The 25,712-nt window shown below is 37.9% G+C and overlaps 1 protein-coding gene across 3 annotated transcripts in view; it reads right to left on the reverse strand.

The window, feature by feature from the left end:
- Smr (nuclear receptor corepressor smrter) overlaps positions 1 to 25,712 on the reverse strand; it is a 232,534-nt gene that overhangs the window by 174,761 nt on the left and 32,061 nt on the right. The window contains exon 1 of one of the 3 annotated variants that reach the window (XM_083128469.1): positions 4,861 to 4,891. The exons of the other annotated variants lie outside the window; for them this stretch is intronic. Coding sequence (XP_082984595.1) covers positions 4,861 to 4,886 — 26 coding nt within the window. The 5' untranslated portion in view covers positions 4,887 to 4,891. Of the gene's footprint in view, positions 1 to 4,860; positions 4,892 to 25,712 lie in introns of those variants that run through there. 3 annotated transcript variants of the gene reach the window in all.

The following is a 25,712-nucleotide window of genomic DNA, read 5'->3' on the forward strand; positions in this document are numbered from 1 at the left end:
CTAAGTTATTTCACTAATAGAATAGACCCATAGAAGTTGTACCTTCACCTTCGCGTTTTAGTTTCAAATATTTATGAACGAAATGTAATCGTGCAAATGATTGACTTGTGAACGTCACACAATGTACCATTTCAAACACTGCCTTTCGATATACGACCACAAAAACAAAACTGCGAAATAGCATCCAGACATTACGAAACTACTGCAAAACTATACACCCAGCCTATCGTGTAGAGCACAGCGCATGGATATATATGTTTACCTTACAAACCAATCGTGACGTCATTCATGGAAGAGTTAACTTGTAATCATGTTTGAAACTCGTGTGTTGGAATGTGTATACGTGGTGGGTATTAGTTGCCACACTATACCTGAAAAAAAAAAAAAAAACTTTGAATTGTTATACTCTTTTGTTCTTGAACAATTCATTCCTTAGTTACGTGTCTTATCACCACTCACGATCACTTGCACCTACTGAATATTGTTTCAGATGGAAGTTGTAACCGCTATGTACCTTGCGCTAGAACGTTGCACAAACTTCATCTGGCAGAAGAAATAGGATAAGAGTTGTCAATAAAAACGAGACGATAACTTTACATGTGTACACACCGAATGAGATAAGGTTAGGCAACAACTGATAATAACAAAACAATACTCGGTTATGCCATTCAAACCTCGAGACGCACACTGTTCTGTTCATCCGCGGGAGATGAGACGAGACGAACCTACACGATACAGGGGAAGTATAGATAAAAACATGAACGAAAGAACACTAGTTCTCAGATCAATATTTCGTTCTTGTGCGTTCAGTGTTCTTCCTCATTCGGGTCTGGATAACCAAAACCCGTTCTGCGACTACAAAAATTGATCATTCCATCAGCGATGCGATATGGTCTTCCTAAATTTATTTTTTCCTTTCGGCCTGAGGCCTCTCCGTCGTCGCCTTGTAAGCAAGGGGTCCCAGGTTCGATACCCGGTGGAGGCACATAGTAGTTCGGATCCTACTTTAAACTGTAGGTCCAGTCCCGATTAGCCTTACTGTGCACAAAGGACTTAAAACACCAACTCAATCAACCTTTCGGCTAGAAATTTTTCAGCATGGCCTTGCTCCTTGCCACACATCAAAGTCTGTACGTAAATTTGCTTCTGACAACAATTTAACGATTCTAGATTAGCTAGGGAATTCACCAGATATTAACCCCATTGAAAACTTACGGGGTATTACGGGGTGTGAAGGAACGTGTTGCAAAAATGGACTGTTCAACGAAACAAAAGGTCATGCGATTCACGTGTGGTTTCATGACAGTGATATCAAAGTTGTGAGTTCAAATTTGGTTGAATCAATGCCAAACCGCATCAAACAGCTAATAGTAGCCAAAGGAGGACATATTTCATACTAGTGTAAGTGTATGTTATGTACATCTCCAATAAAGAGTAAAAAACTGTAAAAAAATGATTTTTCTCTCTTTGTCAACATTCATTTGCACAGCACTGTACAATTGTGCATTCTCTTGTAGGTTTTCCGCAGCGTATTGTTCCTCCTTTTTTGTTGGGATATGCTGTTGCAAATTACACTAAGAATTAAAAAGGGTGCTAAAACGTGATTTATTAATAGATTTTCATTCGTAGCCGTTTTAGATTATTTCTTCAGAATCCCGGCACTTTATTAGGTTTATCGACAATTTAAACAAAGTGAATACAGTAAAGGCATGCAGGAAAAAAGCGCCACACGAAAAATCCTTGCCATATGGCTACCGCGCCTCGGCTTGCTTTTGCGAAGCGAGATTGTCTGCAACAGCGTTGAAGTGTCGTAGCACTCAATGGCAGCAAGAGTACCAAGTTATTGAAAGTGATATATTTGACAGGTCACTTTCATATGTATATATGTATATATTCATATGTATATGGGGGCACATTTCCAGTATGAGAAACTTGATTGAGTTGGTGTTTTAAGTACACTTTATGCACAGTAAGGCTAATCGGGACTGGACCTACAGTTTAAAGTGGGATCCGAACTACTATGTGCTTCCACCGGGAATCGAACCCGGGGCCCCTTAATTACAAGCGACGACGAGGAAACTTGACAAAGGTATTACAATGTTACCACTGAATGAGTCTCTATTGTGCCAAAACTATACGAAACGATCAAATGTTACCTCATTTTGCCATCTTTTCCTACCCTCAACTTCTTTTTTTGGAAATACTGGACCAAAAGGGGATTATGACCACCATTAACAACCTCTTGGGCCACTTCAGAAACTACTTTCATTTCATATACTAGGTATACTAAATAATGTGATTGCTCCCAGAAAATACCCCCCCCCCCTTGTCACACTCATGTATTTCCTAGCGTCATTGTTTGACTGATGACTTAATATTTCCGCTTTAATCCTGAGCAAGGTGATTTTTTTTATTAGAAACACACCTGTCATGAATGAATACACCTTGAAACACACGCATTTATCAACTACCACTTTACACAGTTCAATAATTACTTCCATCTCTTGGAGCATTCGAAAAAGTCACAATCGATAGGTGTGCAAATGAAAGAAAACAAACACGTTCGCAATCCCCCCCCCCTAAAAAACCAGATGCATCCAGTAATTTACCTATGGTGATACTTGGCAACGCTGGTTGGGTATAAACGTAGTACAAAAGAAGGCAACATTGTTGCCAAATATGCAAAGCGAAAGTATGGGAAGCTCGTTTTGGCGTCACGTCTCTTGAATGGCAGCCTGTCTGTGGCCTTGGACTGCCTCCCCCCCTTTCCCCGCGAGAGACGAGGGATGGGGGCAGACTGTAAACTCTCTCCTCCTCCCGCCCATGCACGAATAGTTTTCGACACAGCAAGGATATCGATCTCCCTGCAACTGCAGCAGAAAGCTGCCTGCCATACAGCACGGAGCAGTGTGCTACTACAGAGAATTTTCCCTCGGTTCAGGAAATTTTCAGGTATAATTTATCGGAGGGAAAGTGAAATTAACACCAATGCTATGTACCTTTTGAAAAACACCAAATTTATGAAAATGTGGGAGAAATTAAATTGTATGTGTATATATATATATATATATATATATATATATATATATATATATATATATATATATATATATATATATTTGTTTGTTTATTTTTCTAGTGGGCTTCGATTTTCTGGCATTTCTCTCGGAAGTCGCGACGATGATGAATGACGAAATGCCAGTGATGGAACGGACACACAGATTGTGTGAAAATACCAAAACAGAAGCGACGTTTTGTGAACAAAACCAAACTTGGCACGAAAATTTGATACATACGCTCACAAATCAGGTTTTCTTTTCTGAAGTCCTATTTCTTCCTTTCGCAACATAATTCGTCAACAGTTGGCAAATGCTATAATATAAACGTTCTTCTATGTTCGAATTCCAGCCTGTGTAGGATGGGTGTCCATTGTGAGCCTCCCTTCCAATTTAATGATATCACTCATTCTCACAGTCGCGATTAGCCAAAAATGGGAGAAAAGCGACGCTAAAATACAAAAATTAAACAAATGTTCTTCCTTATCTTCATTCCTTTGAACATTATAATCCTACGTTTGGCGTTTTATGTTGCTTCTGATTTTACCTGAACAGGGATTTTTTTCTTAAGTTTATAACAATGTACAGTGGGATCTATAAGTAATACCGTGCAAATTGTCCATCACCATGTTCGTTCACTTTATTTGACCCAATAGGAGCTTCAAGAATTAAAAGAAAACTCAAAACAAGCTGTTGACAACTTCTGCACCATCATACATAAAATCCATCGCTTAAAAAACACACAGAATGTAAGGGAAAGATTAATGAAAATAGTCATGGACAATTTGCTGAGCAATACTAGTGGATCCCACTGTACATGGAGCTGATGTTAAGAAGAGGGACATTTGGACCAACAAAGGGAAAATGCTGCACCAAAACGATGATGCATTATGAACACCTGTTGTAATGACTGTGTACAATTCAAGCGTAAACAGTTAATAACAAATGTACGCTCGCCTCTTCCCGTACAAAACGAAACATAATGGTAGCTAGCATCGGTGAAGTAGCTCTCGCGTACCGAGTTCCCGAATTCGAATCCCAGGTAGATATGTATCTACTTTATTTTAAGTGGTTTTACACACTTTACATTAGCCCTACTGGCAATTATAAAAATAGATTGACAACGTAGTGTACCGTATACTAAAAGCCAATTATCTATGTACACGTGATCTACGTGCATTGACATAACAACAATATTGGCAACAAAAAATAATGTACACAAAGAACACGGTGGTAATAGCGTGACAAAATTAGAAAATTTTCCCCCCAATCACTAGAATATTCCATTAACTATGTTTGAAACTTGACAGAAAAGTGCGCGTAATTGTACAGTGCATGATACTTCGCACACTTATTTAACTATCGATAAGGACGTTTAGTCTTAACTTCAACGCTCACCGTTAATCCTTCGCTCGTTGCCATGTTGTTTACCTAAATTACATTATTTGCTTGTATTACATAGTGTACGTTGTCTATGTGCAACTGTTAACTATTGTTGTTCACATCACAACCTGTGTCACAACTCTGGGATGTATTATTGTACAGGTATTGTTTCGCAAATTGTCCATGACTATTTTCACTATTTTTTACGTGTTTTAAAGAATGGAGTATTACGTATACTGACGCAGATGCTGTCAGCATCTTATTTGGCGTTTTGTTTCAATCTCATTGTTGTGAAAAACTAACAATAAATATGGGACAATTTGCTTGGTAATACTTATGGATCCCACTGTACTCTTTTCAGTACGTTTGTATAACGCAAATATTTCACTAGCTAACCATACAAACCTAAATGACTACTTACATAAGGTATAGCTCACTAGCCAACATGTTCATCACCTACCTGAAACAAAGGAAAAAGTACAATTAATGAAACTCAATGGTGTTTGATTTAATTCATCGACACATTAACTAACATTCGTGATACAATCAACAATACTCCACGGACATTGTCTCGCATTTTTTACTCGAAAACTGCATTTCCTTATTTTTAACGTTTGGTCACCCAGAAAATCAATGAGAAAACGTGGAATGTTATCAAGTTTCTTTCTCGTGCCCAATATTGAAAATTGTAATAAATTACATTATTCTCCGGTAAGTTCATTCGTTTAAAAATTTGACACTACACACAAATGCCTATTTATATTGTTGTACATTTACCACCACATGGAACACTAAATCTGAAAATGCATAAAGATTGATTGATTGATTTAGTTTATTTTACTTCGCGTTTTGTGCCTCTTGGCTAATTTGCGAAGATGAGGATGAGTGATGAAAGAATGAAATTGATGAATGGACATTCACAAACAACCAAGCCCGACCAGGTTTCGAATCCGGGACCCTTGGCGTCGCAGCGCGATGTGCTAACCGCTCGGCCACAGGGTCGGGCGAAAATGCATAAAGAGTTCATAGTAATAAAAAGATAAGACGTAAGGATGTATAATTCAGTGACCACACAGGAAAAAAATGATTTGTTTCAATTAAGGCTCGGCTCTACCTTTGGTCTGCGCCAGCGAAGCAGTTTTCGAAAATTCTCCTTTCGGAAAACCCCTATGGTGTATTCCAAATGCCTTCTAGAGCATTCATGTGAATCTTCGCGTGGTTCGATTTCGCCGTTGTCTACAAATCTGTGGAAAATAGGCTTACATACCCATAAAATTATTGCGAATATCGACAACAGCGAAAGCACACCATAAGAAAATTCACATGAATGGACTATTTTACAACGAATTCTAAGCAGTTATAATTGTTCAGACTGGATGTTTTTAGAAAGGAGAGGAGTTTTCAAAAACTGTTTCGGGGTTGTCGGTCAAAGGTATAGTGGGATCCATTAGTATTGCTCGGCAAATATTTTCATTATTTTTTATCTTTTTAAAGGGATGGATTTTTTTATGTATGCTGGTGCAGAAGTTGTCAACAGCTTGTTTTGATTATAACGTCATTAAGCCTTGTTTCCATGATATGAAAAACTCAATATGCTGACCAAGGCAGAAATTTATTTTATTATAAAACAAACTAAGTAACGTTTCAACCTTCTAGCAAGGTCTTCTTCAGACTCTGCACCAAGTCTGAAGAAGACCTTGCTAGAAGGTTGAAATATTACGTTTAGTTTATGTTTTATAATAAAATTAATTTATGCCTTTGTCAGCATATTGAGTTTTTCACTTGTTTAGAGTTTTCTATTAATTCTTGAAGCTCTTATTGGGTCAAATAAAGTGCACGAACATGGTGATGGACAATGGATCCCATTGTAGTGGCCTTAACGAAACACGTTTGGAAGTTTTTAAGATAAGCCGTTCGGCAACCTTTCTAAATTTGTGACATTTTAACTCTAAGAAAATGTGCATGATTACTAAAAGCATTTGGTTCTAGTAAACAATAGCCTCAGACAGTATTTTAGCCTTCCCAACGATTTATCATCCATGTTGGGAAACGATAACAAATGTTCTTAGGTTCTTGAGAAGAGCGGGTATTTTATACTGTATCTGATGAAGTTTTTAGACTACCGCTGTTTTTTTAAACGTTGTTCATGTCCTATGCAGGTCTTTTTTTACAACCTACGCTTTTAACCTTTCTCAAGGGGCTTCTTACACCCCTTTTCTACCTTTAAGTTAAGGGTTTTAGATAGGGGGTACTTCCTAGTTTACTTAGAAGGGTGAAAAATGGCAATAGGTGTCGAAGCACCCAAAAAAAATTTAATCAAACAATCCAACTTTCTAATGAAACTACAGACCACACCAAAAGAGCACATTAAATCAACAGGTTGCTACAACATACCCAGTTCAAAAAATATTTAGATACGAGTTCAAGTCCTAGCGATGACCGTATTCTCACTTGAACTAGCATGACATCTAACGGGCATGTTGTGGCTTGCTATGTTTATTATGAACATGGTAAAAAGATACGTAGAAAATTCGGACATTTTTAACTCTGGAAAGGAAATCCGCACGACATTTTTATTATCTAAAAAGAGAACATATCCGGGGTAAAGAGAACATATGGCAACCTTGCAGGAAGTGAAATATGGTCATGATATTACTCTTACCTAAAAAGGTAGTCTACGAACATCATAGCAAATTTTGGAACTTGCTGATCAATATGCAAGCAGTGGCGCAACCACAGGGGGGCAGGGGGCATTGCTCATCCACCCCCAACCTTCGACGGAAGTCAATTCTAGGGCCAAGGGCACCTGCAGGGGAGTACAGAGGAGCAATTACTCCCCTTGATTTCAAATTATAAGCAAATAAAAATACATTTCGTAAAATTCTCTTGCTCGCTTCGCTTGCAATACCTGCTTTTCTGTCTCGTCAAGTTCAGAACCATAGCTAAAATAGGGTACAGCGGGAGTCGACCATAGATGCCGAGCGATCTAAATGAATGAATGAAAAAAAACGTTGTCAAAGAGAGAATGCCATGCGCCCTATAAAATCAATGTTGTTTTCCATTGCAAAAATTGAATCTAAAAATTTCCTTCCTTGCCTCGCTCCCAATGTAATTGTTTTCTGTAATGTAATAATATGTGTTATATATATGCATTGAATAAACTTTGAATACGTACACAACTTAGTGTTAGCATTTTGCATATGTATTTTCTTATTTTGTGTCGCTCCATATTGCATATGTGTAAAACATATCTTCTACATGAAAGTTATGCATGTTATATGTAGAAAAATAATTTATCTTCGGAATGCATTTATCATTCATTTTCTGCCATTCAAAAATACAGTTTGTTTGCTTGTTTTCCATTATTAGCAAATTAAATTAATTTGACGGTGTTGAAAAAATATTTCAAATCTTTGATACTACCACTAGTTGTAATAATAATAATAATGCCATTATTGACACGTTTATCCTGGTACTTGCCCTCCCCCCCGACAAAAAAATTGTGTTTGCGCCTCTGTATGCAAGGAAAAGATCCTTTGTATTCTATTCAGTTTATTTTGTTGTGGGTAAATAATGCAAACATAACTTTGGAACACCCTGTATATTATGAATCTGAAACAACATATATTTCCTAGGAAAAGTTAATTCAACACTCCCTAAAATAACTCACCGAACATGCAAACATCATTCCCCAGCAACTTGTTTTGTAAAGTTCAATTTTGCCTTCGTGTGGGAGGGCACTGTGATCTCAGCCATCTCAATGAATACAATACGTACGTCTATATGTTAAACGAAGTTTCAATTAGTTGAATTTCTTCACACATGATTTATGACCGTTCTCGACTTGCCACAAGAGGCGTTGATGTAGCAGCTGTTACCGATTAATGTATTAATTTTATTGCACTTCTCTGCTTATGCACAGATAATAATTTGTTACAAAATGTTCAAATAGGCGTTGAACGAGTTGAGTACTATTGTAAATAACAGAACTGTGGTGCTGCAATTCGTAACAATTTAATGCTAATTTAAATTGGCCAATGAAAATTTATTAATTCATTCTTCAGTGTTCAGAGAGGGTGGGCCGTCTGGCTTGAGCCACATGACATTATACATGTTCTAAAACATGGAATTCCTATTGGAAAATACAACACATATGTTGAATGATAAATTTTTGGTGGTTAGACTGCAAAACATTACTCATAGTCACCTGCTTTTTTTTTTTACTTTTAAATTTTTGTTATTTAGTGTTGATGATGAAATTGATGACGTGACACTCACACAGAACACCTATGTCCAGGTCGGGATTCGAACCCGGGACCCCTGGAATTGTAGCGCTCAATGCCATGGCAAGCAAATCACACAACTATGCCCTGTCGCAGCTAACTGTAGAGCAGGGCCGCGCATATCGGCAGAGGAAAATCGAGTGGTGAAAGCTCAGCGTTGCCAACCGTACTGTTCTGACTGTACATGTACGGACCTACGGTTCACACCTTAGTCCGTACGCTAAATGCACGGTTTGTCAAAATTTGCACTTGCAGTTTTATCCCTAATATTTCCCTAAGAAATCCAAAAACCAAGCGTACGGACCTGGAGACAAAAATACAGTTCGTTTGCCATGTGCGTTCGGTATTATCCTTTTTAAAAGTTTGCAACGCTTACAGAGCGCAGGAGGAAATCGGATAACCCCCGTCGCCCATTACACAATCCCGCTTCTCTCACTGTTCATTGGTGGAGCCGTCTCGCGTCACTACTTGCGCACTGGTCTACAGTTAGCTGGTACGGAGTTTAACTTGTGTGTGTGAAGAATATAAGATGGTGCCTAATACGCACAAGCCGCAGACAAGAGGAAGGGGAAATAACTGCCTACTCCAAAATATTACCTAAAAGAATTACACAATAATGAAAAGCCTGCATTTTTCGTACGTTGTTATATTTATAATTACCTGGCATTATGTTCTCCGTGGGAGCGATTTTGACTGGGAATATGAACAAAGTATTTCACTGAATATTTATTCTTCGAGTCGATTATACGTTAAAAATAAACATTAAGATTTGTGTAAGTGCATTCAGGATTATATTTTAATTTGACTTAGTTTACAAAAGAAATAAATGGCAAAACACAGATGTACGAACTAACGCTGGCATACAAAGCAAATATTAATTTCAGCAGACAAACTGTTAAACTGCATACATACGTACAGTGGGATCCATGAGTATTACCGTGCAAATTGTCCATCAGCATGTTCGTGCACTTCATTTGATCCAATAAGAGCTTGAAGAATTAAAAGAAAACTCAAAACAAGCTGTTCATAACTTCTGCACCAGCATACATAACAATCCATGGCTTAAAAACACATAGGATGCAAGAGAAAAATTAATGAAAATAGTCATGGGCAATTTGCACGGTAATACTCATGGATCCCACTGTACATATCTTAATACAGTAGTATAGATTTAGTGATTCACGTATAGATTCCACTATTATTGAATCCCTGTGATCAACATTCGTATCGATTTAGCCTTTAAAGTGAGGGACATGACGCGAGGGGAAATCCGTTCGGATTTCTCCGGGCAAACAAGAACTGACACTCAGCGTTCCCTGCCTTCCTTCCCGTCATGCCTCACCAAACTTTTGCGCGTGAACTACGCAGCAAACGGGCACTCGCGTCTCCGTACTAGTAAAACTTTTTCTATTCCAGCGAGTTTTTAGAGTATGCACGAAATCTTCCTTCATGGCGATATTTTAACATCAATATAAGAAATCATACCTTGTTAAGACCTGGCCATATGGACATCGCTAGAAATGTTTGTGCCATTGATAAAACTTCAATAGTTCAAAAATAATAATACTAATAACCATTTTATAATTAATGGTCATGATCGTTATCATACAATAAGTACTATTGTAACTAAAAAGTAACTAATTTATTCCAAATCTAATATTGTTTTACTATCCTTACATTCTTTGGAATACACTTTCTACTCGATGCACAAGATAAGTGAACATCCGGCCAACTGTTTCTTTTCCTTTAATTCATACAGTTAGTAAACTGAAATGTATGGTAACTGTTTCTGTAGTATGACCTGTTAGGTAAAATTCTAATATTTAGAATTATGCAAAATGTGGAATCATTTATTCATTAATTAAATTGTAGAATATGAAAAGCCTGGTTCCTGCAGTTTAAATTCAATATTTTTTAGATCTAACTCAGTTTTACTGTTATTATCATAGACGTCCGGAAGGGGGACCGTGCCACCCCCCCCCCCACCGAAAAATGAAAGTATTTCACACATATAATTTCATTTTAGCCACAATAATATGTTAATTATTGCATGAACACCATAAATTCAAATTTAAGCAATTTTTTTTTAGGGGGAAACACTATTTTCAGAGAAAATGTGCCTTGTTTGTCCCCCATGGAAACAAATACCTTCCTTGGCCCTCCCTGGAAAAATCCTGCGCACGTCCATGGTTATTATGCTCGAATACTAACTCAACCTTACTTCTGTTATTAATAATAAAAGTAACAAGATTTCTGCTTTCTCGTGACTTGAAATGAAAGATGCCAATTTCCAAGGGGGTCCAACGACCAGTTCGACTGGTGAATAATAGAATAAAAGAAATGAAAAATAAAGATGTAGCAAGTTATTTATAAAGGTGGGTGGGGGGGAGCGCACTCGTGTTTGATACAGATAGACCCCGAGTTCGATTCCTGGTGGAAAAATCTATAAAAATATGCCTGTATATTCACTTCTTGAGACTACGTACAATTAATTATTGTTAATCGCAGTAATTTTTTTTCATGAATTCTGAAATATGCTTAGGTTATGAAGAAAACAACATTATTGTAATTGAAGAAAGTGACCATCCACTATAAATAAACCATAAATATTATTTTCTAAAATCGTTCCCATAATATATGAAATGATTAGTTGATTTGTGTAATTAATGCAAAATATTTACTAAACCAATGTAGGAAGTTTGGACACATTAAGCCCTCCCGCAATTAAAGTGGTCCTGAGTTCGATCCTCATTGGAGGCATACGTTTTGGATCACACTTAAAACTGTAGGTCCAGTCTCGATTGGTCTATTTGAGGAAAAAATGGATATAAAACAAATTTTAACAGTTTTAGTACAATTGTTCGCTCTTCATTTCGACTATTAGGTGTTAAACCTAGTCGCCAAAAAGAAACTCAAAAGAAATAAATCTGGTGGCATAGACACCTGGCGAAAATTCCAGATTCGAGGAAGACTCAGCCCCAGATATTTCGCGCTATGAGATAATAACAAGTGTTTCAAAGGCAACATATCCCGTTGCAGTATCACAGGTTGGGGCTATATCCATGCAGATAAAAAAAAAATTAAAAAACGAGCAGCAGCTAGCTAGTTCAATTACTTGAGGAACGACACTGGATGCAAGAGATATGGGTTCGACTTCTGGGAAGCTGCATTTCTTGCTAAGTTTTTACAACTACGTTTCCTGCGGCTGCTTAAACTAGTGTATTAGAAAACATAATAAAACATGTCCTTCTGCTTTACAACCACTACACAAAGCATTAATACATTCGGTATGTACTAAAAATACTCCTTCACTGTGTAACATGTCCATTAAGGTGAAGCACGGAGTGGTCAGTGTCATGCGCTACGAAGCGACAGGTCGCAGGTTCGAGTCTTGGTGTGAGCATGGTTATTCTTTCTGAGTGTGCCTTCACAAATTTCATCAAATAATCACTCATTCTCATTGTCGCGATTAGCTAAAAGTAGAAGAAAAGCGATGTGAAAGAAAGAACAACCAATTTCATCAGTCCACTATCCACCTACCTTACATTTAGAATATCATATCATTTTCTTTCGATCAGTGTTGCTCCACAAAATGCACTATAAGCATAAAATATTAATAAAAATAATTCTAAATACGCTTTTGTCATCCGTGATATCTTGATACAAATTTATCATTATACTATCTAGTTAATTTTACAAATTTATCATTATATTAATAAATATTAATCTACTTAACGACTATATTTATTTGTAGTTAACTATGTAGATATTTCAAATATAATTTTGAAAGAAATGACAGCTGAATGAAATCTTATCAACATAATCAGTTCACTTTTTTTAAAAGATAAATTTCTCAATGTCACTATTAGCATCTGCATAACTGACAAAACTTCCATACTACGTACTGCTAATTTGTCAACTTTTCATCCTTGTTTAGTTTTCATAGCTAAAAAAAATGGCAATTGGTTCATATCTCTCTTTGTTTTTAATGATTGAGTTAAAGCCTAATTCACAGATACATCGTTACATTCTGAAAACTGCTTATATTACCTGCAGTTAGGTATTATAAAGTCAAAACCATTCAAATACAAATATGCAAAAATTACGCTTAAGCATAATACTATAATAATAATAATATACTAAATATAATTCTGTATATACTTATTACAATGTAATTAAGAATTGCGCTTATGCGTATCTCATGCCCATTTGTTACTTTTGATTATTATATTAAATAACGATACGTTAATTATTCACATTTCCTCATGTTAATGTTGCGGTTTTGTAGAGAAATGGGGCTTTCGCTTGGAAAGGTAAGGAAATACAGAAGGTTGTTCGGGATCTCTGGTGACGATTTTGAAAGCCGCTGGCGGCGCTGTTATCAACGTCAGTCCGTCCAAACGGTGCATGTTGAGTCACGTCAGTACCTAGAACGCGTGTGCAGAGTGTTGAGCCATTTACCTACAACATGCCGAAGAAAATTGAACCATACTGGGAGGGCTACATAACAGCCCTTTCCGATGCTAAATATAGCTATTCGGCAATCAAAGGAATGTGCAAGAAGCGTGGTTTTGTGATATCGAAGAACGGGATCGGTGCGGTATTGAACAAAAAAGGCAAAGGCCGACTGGGCCTAATTCCACAGGGGAAGAAACAGGCAAATCCACGAGCAGCTACGAGTCGTACACCGGACATAGTGAGAAAAGTGAAGGCCCTTGTGTCAGGTGGTAACCCTGCCCCCCAAAGGAGTATCGCACGTAAGTTGGGAATGTCTGTGTCAACAGTGAACACCATAATCAAGAAGGACCTGCAACTAGAAATGCGGCATAAGCGGCGAGTTCACAAGCTGTTGCCTCGTCACATTGCGGAACGTCGCACGAACACTAGAAAGCTCTGAGACCTATCTTGCAGGGGAGAGATGGAAAAATGTGGTGACATTAGACGAAGCATATGTCTACCTTAGTGACTGTCACAAACCCCGCGCGATTTACTACCGCCCTCGCGACAAAAACAATTATCAAACATTGTATCGAGAATGCCAGGAAAGTTTTCCACGGGGTTTCATGATAATATCTGGATACTGCTATAATGGCAAGCTAGCAATTCGTCGTGTAGCTAATAATGTGAAGGTGAACTCCACGTACTATCAGGATGAGGTTTTAACACCCATTTATAACATAGATATCCTGGCACTGTATGGGGGAGCCAAAAACCAGGTCTGGGTGCACCAAGATGAAGCATCCAGCCATGCCTCCCGTTCGACTCGTCTGTTCTTACAGCGAATGGAGGTGGAAACTGGCATCCGTGCAATTCCTTACAGCGGCATTCCAGCGAAGGCGCCAGATGGGTCACCCATGGACTTCTGTGCATTTGGACTCCTAAAACGGGCCTTAGGAAAGAGACGTCCACACACTCTCAATGGCCTCTGGAAAGCCTCTCAGGAGGAGTGGGAAAAGTTGGACATGATAACTCTTCGGAAAAGTCTGTTGCAATGGAAATTACTTTGTCGGGCTATAGCACGGAATGCTGGTTTTCCAATTGAGCATGAACGTTGGTGGCGACATGGGTTTTCATGAACTTATCACCCTTCCAACATTGTCCTCAGAGATATCGAACGACCTTCTGTAACAGTGGCCAATGGCGTCCGAGATAGATTCTACAGGTTTAGGCTCGGTGCAGGAAAACCATCAATAGCAACAAAGAAGCAGATTTATTGGCCTATTTGCACCGACGTCCATGATAAGTTGTCTTCCGGAAGATGCCAGAAGCAAATTAATTGTCCAGCCAAGCTTTAGGTTTTTTCTTTCAAGACCGGGGATTTAACTGTTCGTCAACTTCTCTGCTCTAGTGGCACAGATTCTGCAGTGCCTAACATGGTAAAGTGAGACTTGCTAGTAATGCAGCAGTTCCGCCCTTACAAATAGCATACTTGTATAAGATGCAATGGATGATATTCAGCGAACTTCCCCCACAATACACTGCGTGAAATCACGCTCCGCCGCCATATTTCGGGAAAACCGAGATCCTGCGTTGAAAATATGCCGGGTAAGCATTGTGCGTTTGATCTTTGCTGAAGTGATTCAAGGTATGATTATCATGATCATTGATCACATGAGGAATGTGTACGTACAAAATATAGCAAATTTCTCGCTGAAAGAAGGCTTCTCATACGCTTTGTTTAACACGTGTGAATCCGTTTGCCAGACTTGGTGCTGTTTTTTTCCCCAAAGTGCACTTACCTTATGACGTCAACTTGAATATCATCCATTCAGCCAAATAATTCATGTTCCTATGAACCAAATAAAACAATTCCAGGTTTCAAAGCGGGTTTAATTTCAATTAGAGGGATGAGAGTTTTACAACAAACATTTTTTCCTATTTTATATTTATCATCGCTTTTCTTCCATTCTTAACTAATCGTGATACTGAGGAGTGATGATTAGACGAAAATGATGAAGCGACACACGAAAAGAACCATGTCTAGTCCCGGAACTACACTCAACATTTAAAAGGACAATCTCTCCCTTACCTCCAAAACTAAGCAAACTTAACAAAATGTTTGAGCTATGCTCAACCCCCGTAAATCTGGAATTAAACGATTACCAACGAATAAGTAAGTTCATTGAGGGAAGAATAAAATGAAGTGATCCGCCCACTGTACGTCTCAAATTGAAACAATAACCTTCAAATAAGCCAGAGAAAGACAGCTAAAAACACCACAATCTATGGCAAATATAGGCAAACTTGTTACGCCTCTCTCCTTGTTCATTCAGTGTTTTATGCAATCTAGTATCGAAAAAAAAGTGCCACAAGCAACATTTGTTTCAGCATCAGTGCAGTTCCTTCCCTTTCAAACAAAAAGTATGTAAAAGAAAAAAAGAATGAAAAATGTACTTTTGCATACTACTGTACAGTGGGATGCGTAAGTATTATCAAACAAATTGGCCATCGTCATGTTTATTCTGTCTGTATTACACAATGAGAGTTTCGAGAATTGAAACAAGCTACGGACAACCTTTGCACCAGAATGCGCAAAATGTCTTATTTCTTAAAAACTGCAGGGTGCAAGGAAAATTAATGAAAATAGTCAAGGGCAACTTGCCGAGCAATACTTGTAGTGGGATGCAAAACTAAGTTGCTCTTGACGCTATCAAGGTAGAATTTCATACTGGTAGGATCGTTTATTGAGTTTATTGAGCAATTTTCACACCGAATGTACCCCTGAGGGGGATTGGTGGATGTACATTACAAAATACAACATGTTGACATCGCACATAATATATATCTATACACCAATTTGGCAGATTTTTTTTATAATAATATAACATAATATAATAGTAAAACATAAAATGACAAATTATTTCTTGAAGTGAACTAGTGCTGTATACACTATTATATAGTGTATACAATCTTAATTTATTTTATAAAGTTATTTAATTCCTGAAATTCTTGAACTGAATATAATGTGTATTCCAATAACAATTTTTTTACTTTACTTTTAAAGATTGTGGTTCTTTCAAAATGTTTGTAACTTTTTGCTAACATATTGTATAACTGGATGCCTGAGTAAATAGGTCCTGTTTGGTATGCAGTTAGCCGCACTTTGGGAATGTGGAAGTTATATTTTTGTCTGGTATTGTAATTGTGAGTGTCTATGTTCTTTGGATAGTTCGATTTTGTTTCGTGTATGTACAAACTTGGAAGTGTTAATATACGGATTTTTTAAAAAAAGAGGTTTACATGTATCAGTTTTGTGTGCAATCGTCAATTTATTCAATATATATATATATATATATTCAAGGAAAAAACATCAGCTAGGTCAACCTCGCGTCCCGATATGGATTTTGCAATGCTTAATCCGCAGATGAGATTTCAACCGGCTATCACTCGCTTATTTCCGGGAATTCTGTCAACATCAAATCAGAAAGGGGGTGGGGGAGATAATATAGGTGTCAGGAAAAATCTGTCCACAGCACTTTGGTCCTTCACCAAATTGTCACGTGACACAAAGATAACGTCCATACATTCAGACTGGCCACACCTGCAGTAGGAAATGATAAGAATACACCACTGCACATCTTCACGGCTAATGATACATCCTGGTTTTTACTCTTCACTTACAAAATCCTAGGTTCACACAAACCGTCCCTTTTGTTAAGGTGAGTTTAAACACCGCCATCTTGAAACGAGTTTACCGATTTCGTTCAAATTCAATATCAGACCAGACCTACGATGTATCCAGCTGTTGGACACGCTTTAGACGAAAGGATTTTCCTTAGCATTTTTCTTAACATTTATGCCATGCCCAAAAAGCTACCGTGAAAAGTGAAAAATCTTATGGCATTTCTCAGGATATAATCGGTCGTATTTCCGTAGCATAACCAATCAGAAGCTAGCTCTAGGTCACGAGTGCAAATGTAATGGAAGCCGAGTGAGATGCATCACTCGCACATTTCTTCTATTCAACCGTGAGGAATAAGGTTTCCTTACAAATCAACGGCGCTGCCTAAATGCACACTTTACAGCGTATACAATACACGTACCGAACAATATTTTAGTTGATTCAATTGCAAACGCCGTGCACTAACCATAGATGGTGCAACCAGGTGTGCCGGTCGTGCTGTATACATTATACATAGCAATTGCAAAAGCTAACCGGAATGTTACACGAAATGTTTCCGTGTATCAGAGGCGTCTCCTGAACCATTGTCAATTGTGGGAAAAAGGACAGCTTGCTCTGCGACGACATTAATGAGCATTTCTACATTCTAATTTCTTCATATAGGGGAAGTATTTTACTTTACACTAGAGCGCTCAACTAATATTATATTACATTTCTTGGATCTGAAGTGAAAGAAAGTAATAATTATTTTCCCACAATTGACGCATGCGTCACTTCAGATCCAAGAAATGTAATATAAAATTAGTTGAGCGATCTCGTGTAAAATAAATACTTCTATAAATACTATATGAACAAATTAGAATGTAGAAATGCTCATTAATGTCGTCGCAGAGCAAGCTGTCCTTTTCCCCACAATTGACGTATGCGCAGCATGCACCGCATGCGTTCAGGAGACGCCTCTGCCGTATATAGTACTGTCTGAGATTTTTGGAAGCATTTACATAGCGTTTACGCTAGCAAAAATGTTAAAGGAATTGCTTCTGTCTAAAGCGAACCATTCTCATGGTCAAAGAAGGAGCGGTAGCCCCCCCCCCCCCCCCCCCTAAGATCCTCATTGAGTAGAGACTTCGCAGTATCGAGTAAATTCTCATGTTTTCATTTCGGCATATTTTGCGTTTCACTTCCTCTCAACAATATTGTCCCTTTTCCCTAACTTGGCACCTCTCAGTTTAAACAATTCACTTAACCAATATTACTGTTTAGGTAAAGTACCCTTTCGGAGGCAGGTGTCGATTACAGCAAACACAACAGGTATATTATCGGAAATCAATCCTCATTTCGTTATTGGATCATATTCTGACTTCCATTCAAGAGCAGAGGACTCTCCTGAACGCATGCGGTGCATGCTGCGCATGCATCAACTGTGGGAGAAAGGACAGCTTGCTCTGCGACGACATTAATGAGCATTTCTACATTATAATTTCTTCATATAGAAGTATTTATTTTACATGAGAGCGCTCAACTAAGATTATATTACGTTTCATGGATCTGAAGTGACGCATGCTTCAATTGTGGGAAAAGAATTATTACTTTATTTCACTTCAGATCCAAGAAATGTAATATAAGCGTAGTTGGGCGCTCTCGTGTAAAATAAATACTTCTCCTATATGAAGAAATTAGAATGTAGAAATGCTCATGAATGTCGTCGCAGAGTAAGCTGTCCTTTTCCCCGCAATTGACGCATGCGCAGCATGTACCGCATGCGTTCAGGAGACGCCTCTGTTCAAGAGTGTCTTCCGTCGACTTCAGAAAATCATAAGCATAAATGAAAATAAGTAACAGACTTTGAAGAAATTACATAAATATCAGTCACATTGTCCTGAAACGTTGTGTCCGCGTGGTCTTTTTACTGTAACATAATACAACGAAATATATACGGAAATGCCTAGATAACGAAACACAAGAAATCGAAATATAAAGATGAAATTGAAAGATTTGATTATCGAAATGTTCACAATATCAGAAATACAATTTTCAGCAAGAAAGTTAAGTACGGTAGTAGAAACCTGGGGTATGAAAAACGTTATGTATAAAATTACCGAAGTTCGAAAAATTAATACATGCAACTAAATTTTTAAAAAGTCCAGAAAACATAAGATAATACGAGAGATGGTTCAATGGGATTTACTCCCGTTCCATCGCTTCCCGATCCATGGCTTCTCGAAAAGTGGGCGCGGTTTGTTCCGATCCATCGCTCCTGATAACGAGTGTTTTTTTCCGGGTCAAGTGTTCCCGATCCATCGCTTCCGAAAATAAAGAAATGAACACTCACAGAATGTATATAAAAATCTGTGCCACACGCACAAACAAAACTAACAAATGTTGTTACACACATAAATATGTAAAAAGAATTAATAAACAGCTGAGCATTTCATACATAAATAATAAACAAATAATAAGTAAATAAATAAATGAACAGTAGGTACACAATAAATGTAAAAAATGTTTGTCACGTTTTTCCTTTGCAAGTAGCAAATCGTCAACGGGAAGACACAATTATAGAAACAAATGTGCAACATGGATTAATGACATTTCACTCCAGTTTAACCATATATCCAAGGTATTGAAGGACTCAGTCTAAGTCGTTCATAATCATAACCTAACCTAACTCAATAAATCTGGCATATCTTTCAGAATACTCAAGATTTTTATATACATTCTGCGAGTGTTCATTTCCTTATTTTCGGAAGCGATGGATCGGGACAAACCACGCCCACTTTTCGAGAAGCGATGGAACTGTAAGACACCTTCAATGGAAAAAAAGATCCGACAAAAATTAGAGGGTAGACTGTATACAGTTCAAATTAAATGAGGTATCAACGGTCATTTACAAAACGACCTCAAAGATGCAACACTCATCAAGTGAGCTTCAAGACACCATTTTTGTCATTTTAAAGATGGCGCCTCCTCCACACACTTGCACCAGTGAAGAGCAGTGGTTTCTTGCACTCTGGAAGTCTAAAATATGTAGACATTCTCCAGCAAAGTAAAATTCAATATCCCTATCCCATGACATCAGCCAGTTTACGAATGGGGAAAGTTCGACACAATGGCCTCACTTCGCAGGCAGATGGATGGAAAGGCCCTCACAATGACTCATAAGCAGGGCCCGGAACTTTTATGTCCTATAAAACTGTAAAATATGTATGTAATTATGTCATAAAAATTTAAAAATATGTCACAAAAAGGTAGAAATATTCCGAGTAAATCCAAAAATATGCACAACAGTACTTTCGAATTTCTCATAATACGGGATTCAGTATCTTCCAGGGAAGATCGACTATGGTGGGGTGGAGTATTAAATGAAGCCAGAATCCCGCACAACAATGAGAGAACATTTTCCATCAATAATGTTTGCATGACTATTCATTGTCGGCGGAATAAAAAAGGGGGGTATTATTGTTCTATTTTTAGTTGGTAAGAAAGGACTGCATCTGCTTTTAAATTCTTCGTTCGTAATTTTCTTATCCTGGCATCGATAATATGAACTATCAGTGGCGCTAAATATACGAAGAAAAATTATAATATAACAGAGTATATGCAAGCCAATTACGAAATTATACAGAAATATGTCTTATTACGAGAAAAATTACGAAATGTGTTGTAAAAACGCGAAATTGGTCAAATATGTCAAAATATGCTTTATCAAGTTGGTCTATTTCGGCTGATTTTCATCAGATATGTAAAGATCTCACCCCAGTACACGATCCGATGCCAAAATATGTTATAACAAAGTCCCGGGCCATAAGTGACTGCACATGCATCCCAAAGATTCTTCTTCTTGATGTATGTGGACACTAACTCAGACTTGATTGTTGTTTACGTCGCTTTCTTCAACTTTTAGCTAATCGCGACGATGAGGTTGAAATTGATGAACGGTTCGAAATACATGTGGAACAGCAATGAGTTTATGCTAAATTGCAGAAAACTTGTACAACCCTACATGCAGACAGTCGTCTACTAAGAAATAGAAGCAAATTAAGGTTCTCATTTGACTTTCCCTCGTATTAAAAATTACGAATTCACAGAATTACAGGCATGGAAAACTTATTTTCAGCACACCGCGCCGCGTAAACTCAACCTTGAATTTGCGACAGTCCAGACCGACGGGAGACGAGCCGACATGGCCTAAAGCAGGCGTCGGGAATGAAAGCCAGAAAGAAAAGAAAAAGACAAATCAATCGGTTTCTACACGTATTACTACTAGCGCTTTAAAACTATTCATAGCTTCTGACGAGTCACTTCAACACTTGGATTTTCGAGGGTACCGTGGAACTGCACACAGCGTTTCTGCAGTATCAGAGAACACACGATCAACCTACCAAGGTCACAGTCAAGGTCTAACCCAAACCTTGAGAGGTAAGCAGCCCGTCGGTAGGTAAAAGGAAAGTTCCAGCTGAACTCGGCGAGATAGGCAGCATAGAAAATTCAACTCAAGCCAAGATTTCATTTCGCACGTTGAGCAAACGAACGTTTGAAACCAGGCATATTCAAGTCAATAAGTGTGCAACTACGAAAATTAATAACACGTTCATGTTCACTGCATACTTCACAAGTTTTTAGTTCCTACAAATTCGTACCATAATTATGACTGCAGAATAGATAAAACAAGTCTCTCCCGCAAGGCTCTGGCGTCTGAACTCACGGCTAGTAGTATAATCCTCCGCGGGACTCGTTGTATCGCCCATACATGTTTGGTGTCTCATCCCAATCCATATCATATTCGCGATTTACCGAAAGTGACTGAAAAGCGAAGAAAAATAAACCAATAAATTGGTAAAACAGTCGCCATTGTCTGCCTGAACTTTATCAATTCGGCAATTGTGGGATATCACATTTTGCATGTGTCGGAAACATCTTTATCCATACCATAGCTGCTCCTTTGGCATACCTAAACAAGTCAGGTCTGTGGCTTTAGTCGTTGCGTTACTGTCGAATGATTTGGTTTATTTTACTTCGCTTTTGTGCCACTTTTGGCTAATCGAGAAGATTAGGATAAGTGATGATGACACAATTAAATTGTTGAAGGGTCACTCACAAACCCATGCCGGGATTCAAACCTGGGACCCCTGGCGTCATAGGACGCTGTGCTAACCACTCCGCCACGGACGCCGGGGATTGTCGACTCACTCTCTCCGTACCAAGGGTTCTAGGTTAGTGTTGCTGCCTGCCTGTGCCGCTTAAAATAGGGGAAAAAATACAAACTTCCAAGTGTGATTTCAAGGCTAAAATGTTTATTTCCTAAATTAACGCACAGTTTCAGGAAAAAAATAAAAATAATAATCTCGTCTCTGGCAGTTTTCAAACACAAACATTTTTATTTAACTTGCAACAATCTGCATATATTTAATTTAGGCTTCATATGGCGAATGTATTTATAACAGTTGGGCTGAAAAGTTCGTAGGCTAACATAGTAAAAAATATTTTTTTGACAAAATTCGATTTTATTATTCAATATAGTTGCCTTTGAGGGCGATACAACGATTATAGCGGTCATACAATTTTTCGATGCCATTTTTATAGTACGATTTCTCTTTAGCCTCAAAATAGGCCTCAGTTTCGGCGATTACCTCTTCATCAGTGTTAAATTTCTTTCCAGCGAGCATTCTTTTAAGGTCTGCAAACAGGAAAAAGTCAATGGGGGCCAGATCTGGAGAATATGGTGGATGGGGAAGCAATTCGTAGTCTAATTCATATAATTTTGCCATCGTTTTCATTGATTTGTGACACGGTGCATTGTCTTGATGAAACAGCACTTTTTTCTTCTTCAAATGGGGCCGTTTTTTCGTGATTTCATCCTTTAAACGCTCCAACAACGTTATGTAATAATCTCAGCTATCTCGATCAACTTCACTTTACGATCATTTAAAATTATTTTGTGGACTTTTTTGATGTTTTCGTCGGAAACAGCCTCTTTGGGGCGTCCACTGCGTGCATCGTCTTCGATGCTCATTTCGCCTCGTTTAAATTTAGCAAACCACTTCTCAACGGTTGATTTTCCTGGTGCAGAGTCCGAATAATGTTTATCAAGCCAAGCCTTGGCTTCAACAGTATTTTTTTCGCCAAAAAGCAATGCTTTATTAACACACGAAATTCTTTTTTTATCCATTTTTTCACAATAACAAAAGCTGCTTCACTCACAATGCTATATCTCACGAACTAATTATCCGGCAGCTGTGAAATTTATACACGTATCTTTTGAAGGTTAGTACTAAGTAAAAATCACATGGATTTAATTCTAGTAACGCCATCTATGAGTCAGCCTACGAACTTTTCAGCCCAACTGTTATACGCTGTAATGGCGCTCTAATTAGTGAGGCTATAATGTACTCGTAGAAAAACTAGAATGTTACACAGTGACGTCATTTCTTTGTTTGCACAGTTCGCGATATTCTCTTCAAAAGCCAACTCCTCTCCAACACACACTAGATGCAGCGTTTGGTTTTGATTTCAAGCAACACAACACAGTCTGAACAGGTACCCCTTTGTTTAGTGTTTTCTTTTTACCCAATTAACTCTGCTGAACACGTACAGAAAAGAAGTTATGATGAGGATATGTCAAAATTAGGGTTCGAAATTATACCCTTAGGTGGCATTTGACGAGCCAAGATGGAATAATAGCCGCCAAAAATACATTCAATAGCAGAAAATTAATAAAGGAAAGAAAATCACTGGCAAAACTAGTGTATTGTCAAAAAAAATTACAGGGGTTTCACCGTGAAAATTAACTGGACTGCACCGAAATCAGAAATTTCAAAATACATGTCACCGTAAATATACTGACAATTGCTTGCGAAAACAGCTTTTCACTGCAAAAATAAGATACTTTTTCCAACAACAATTATGTAATATTTTATTATTTGTTGTCGCGTACAGTATTTGTAAAAGAAGACGTTGAACTCACTGCCTTCAAGTTCTATTTACGGTTAAAATACAGTGGAATGAATCTAATACAACCGATCGGTGGATGCTTTCACTGGCACGTTGATTAATTATTATTACTATTTCTCTCTGTGTGTGCACGAAAGACATACATGGAGAACAAATACACTGAATGAAATCTGAATTTATTAAATTTAATAAAACAGTGCTTCATTTTTGGGTTGTTGTTATGTCTTGAAAGATGAAACATTTCAGTCTCCAAAACCTACTTATTCTGATATATTACACTTCGATCTTTATAATAAAGAACATTATTGGTTAGTAGTATTGGTTGGCGATAGGAAATGTACATGAAATTGTCATATCTGACACGAATCAATAATTCACGTTCATGTACCAAAAAGATCTAACATGCTAGAAAGCAAAGGAATTGTAATTGCCAAATGGAGACCTAATAGATTAACTATTAAACTTCTATTTTTGTTTCTTTCTCGTTTTAATGAACAACTACAAAGTTATCCTCCACCATATGCTTTTTCAAAATCTTTTAAAACAGTGAAGTAATATTCTACCTGTTTCCCTTCACGCTTTTTGTAATTAGAAAATTAATACCTGGAGTCAGAAACTACCCCATACAGAGTTCGCGTCACATTCGCTATGTGCCAGCAGCATAAATGTAAAAGACTGAATTGTCCTTAGAAAGGTTTAGTGTTAGTAACCAGTGGCGGAGATTGGGGGGCGAGGAGGGCAATTGCCCCGCCCTCGAACTATGCTCAACCTTATCTACAGAGGGAAATATACTGTCTTTGCCCCCCCCCCCCTCAGTTTTGGAACCCAATCGCCGCCACGAGTACCGCGGGTCGCAAGTTTGACAGGACTGTTCCAGAGGTTGGAATCGGTCTCTTCCCCCCCCTTGGTAGGATATAAGGAAGGTCGATGCTTTGAAGGGACAATAAATAATGTCGATCCTCCCGGTTTTATGGTGTCCTGTTTGGTGGGGATGAGGGGGTGGGAGACCATAAAAAAAATTACAAATGAAAATTTCGGCTATCTATCAAGGTCCCTTTCGTCAAGGTATTCTGGCACATTTTCCCCTTCCCTGTAAAATGAAGGCACGATGTTTATATGGAATGTAGTGCGCTAGTGGTATTTCAAAACACAAAAGCATCGATATGCGGAAATATAGTTGCATCAAACACGCAGACATCTAACTGCCAGTCTGGAGGCACATGGTGGTTCGGATCCAACTTTAAACTGTAGGTCCGGTTCAGATTAGCCTTACTCTGCATGAAGTGGACTTAAACCACCAAATCAACCAAATCTAACTGCCAGTCGCCATTGGCGTGCCCAACGGGGGTTGGTGGGGATCATAAATAAATTTCAATAAATAAATAGCGTCGAAGTCGAGAAAAGCTGGCAAAATGACAGAGTACTAAATAAAAGTATACCTACCCCCCCCATTTTTTCGAAAATCCTGAGCACGCCACTGTCATTGGACAACTATAATACGGAAAGTTACAAGCTGGGAGCATACCCTCTCATTTCCAGATCTCTTCATTAATATAAATAATAGTTGGCATATGGGCATGACCACGTAAATATTGCGACCATCGGAGATAAGTTTTTCACTTAGCCTATATCATAAGGTTAGCTTGCTGAACACTATAAAACTTGAATAAATTCGTATGAATATTGAATTTATTCATGTCTTATAGTATGCACGTAGTAAATTTTATAACAAAAATATTTCTGAAGGTCACAAGAGTACGTAGACGTGTCCATACCTCTCTCGGATTTACCGAGAGTGAACAATTTATTTACTACATTATTTGTATTGCTACGTTGTCTAAGTCAAGGTTAATAACTTAATATAGAAATCAAACTTTAAACAAATGAAGTTCCAAGTAAAAAGAGATGGGTTATTTC

Source organism: Lepisma saccharinum, chromosome 9, assembly GCF_977018435.1.
Source record: "Lepisma saccharinum chromosome 9, izLepSacc3.1, whole genome shotgun sequence".
NCBI classification, from domain to species: Eukaryota; Metazoa; Arthropoda; class Insecta; order Zygentoma; family Lepismatidae; genus Lepisma; species Lepisma saccharinum.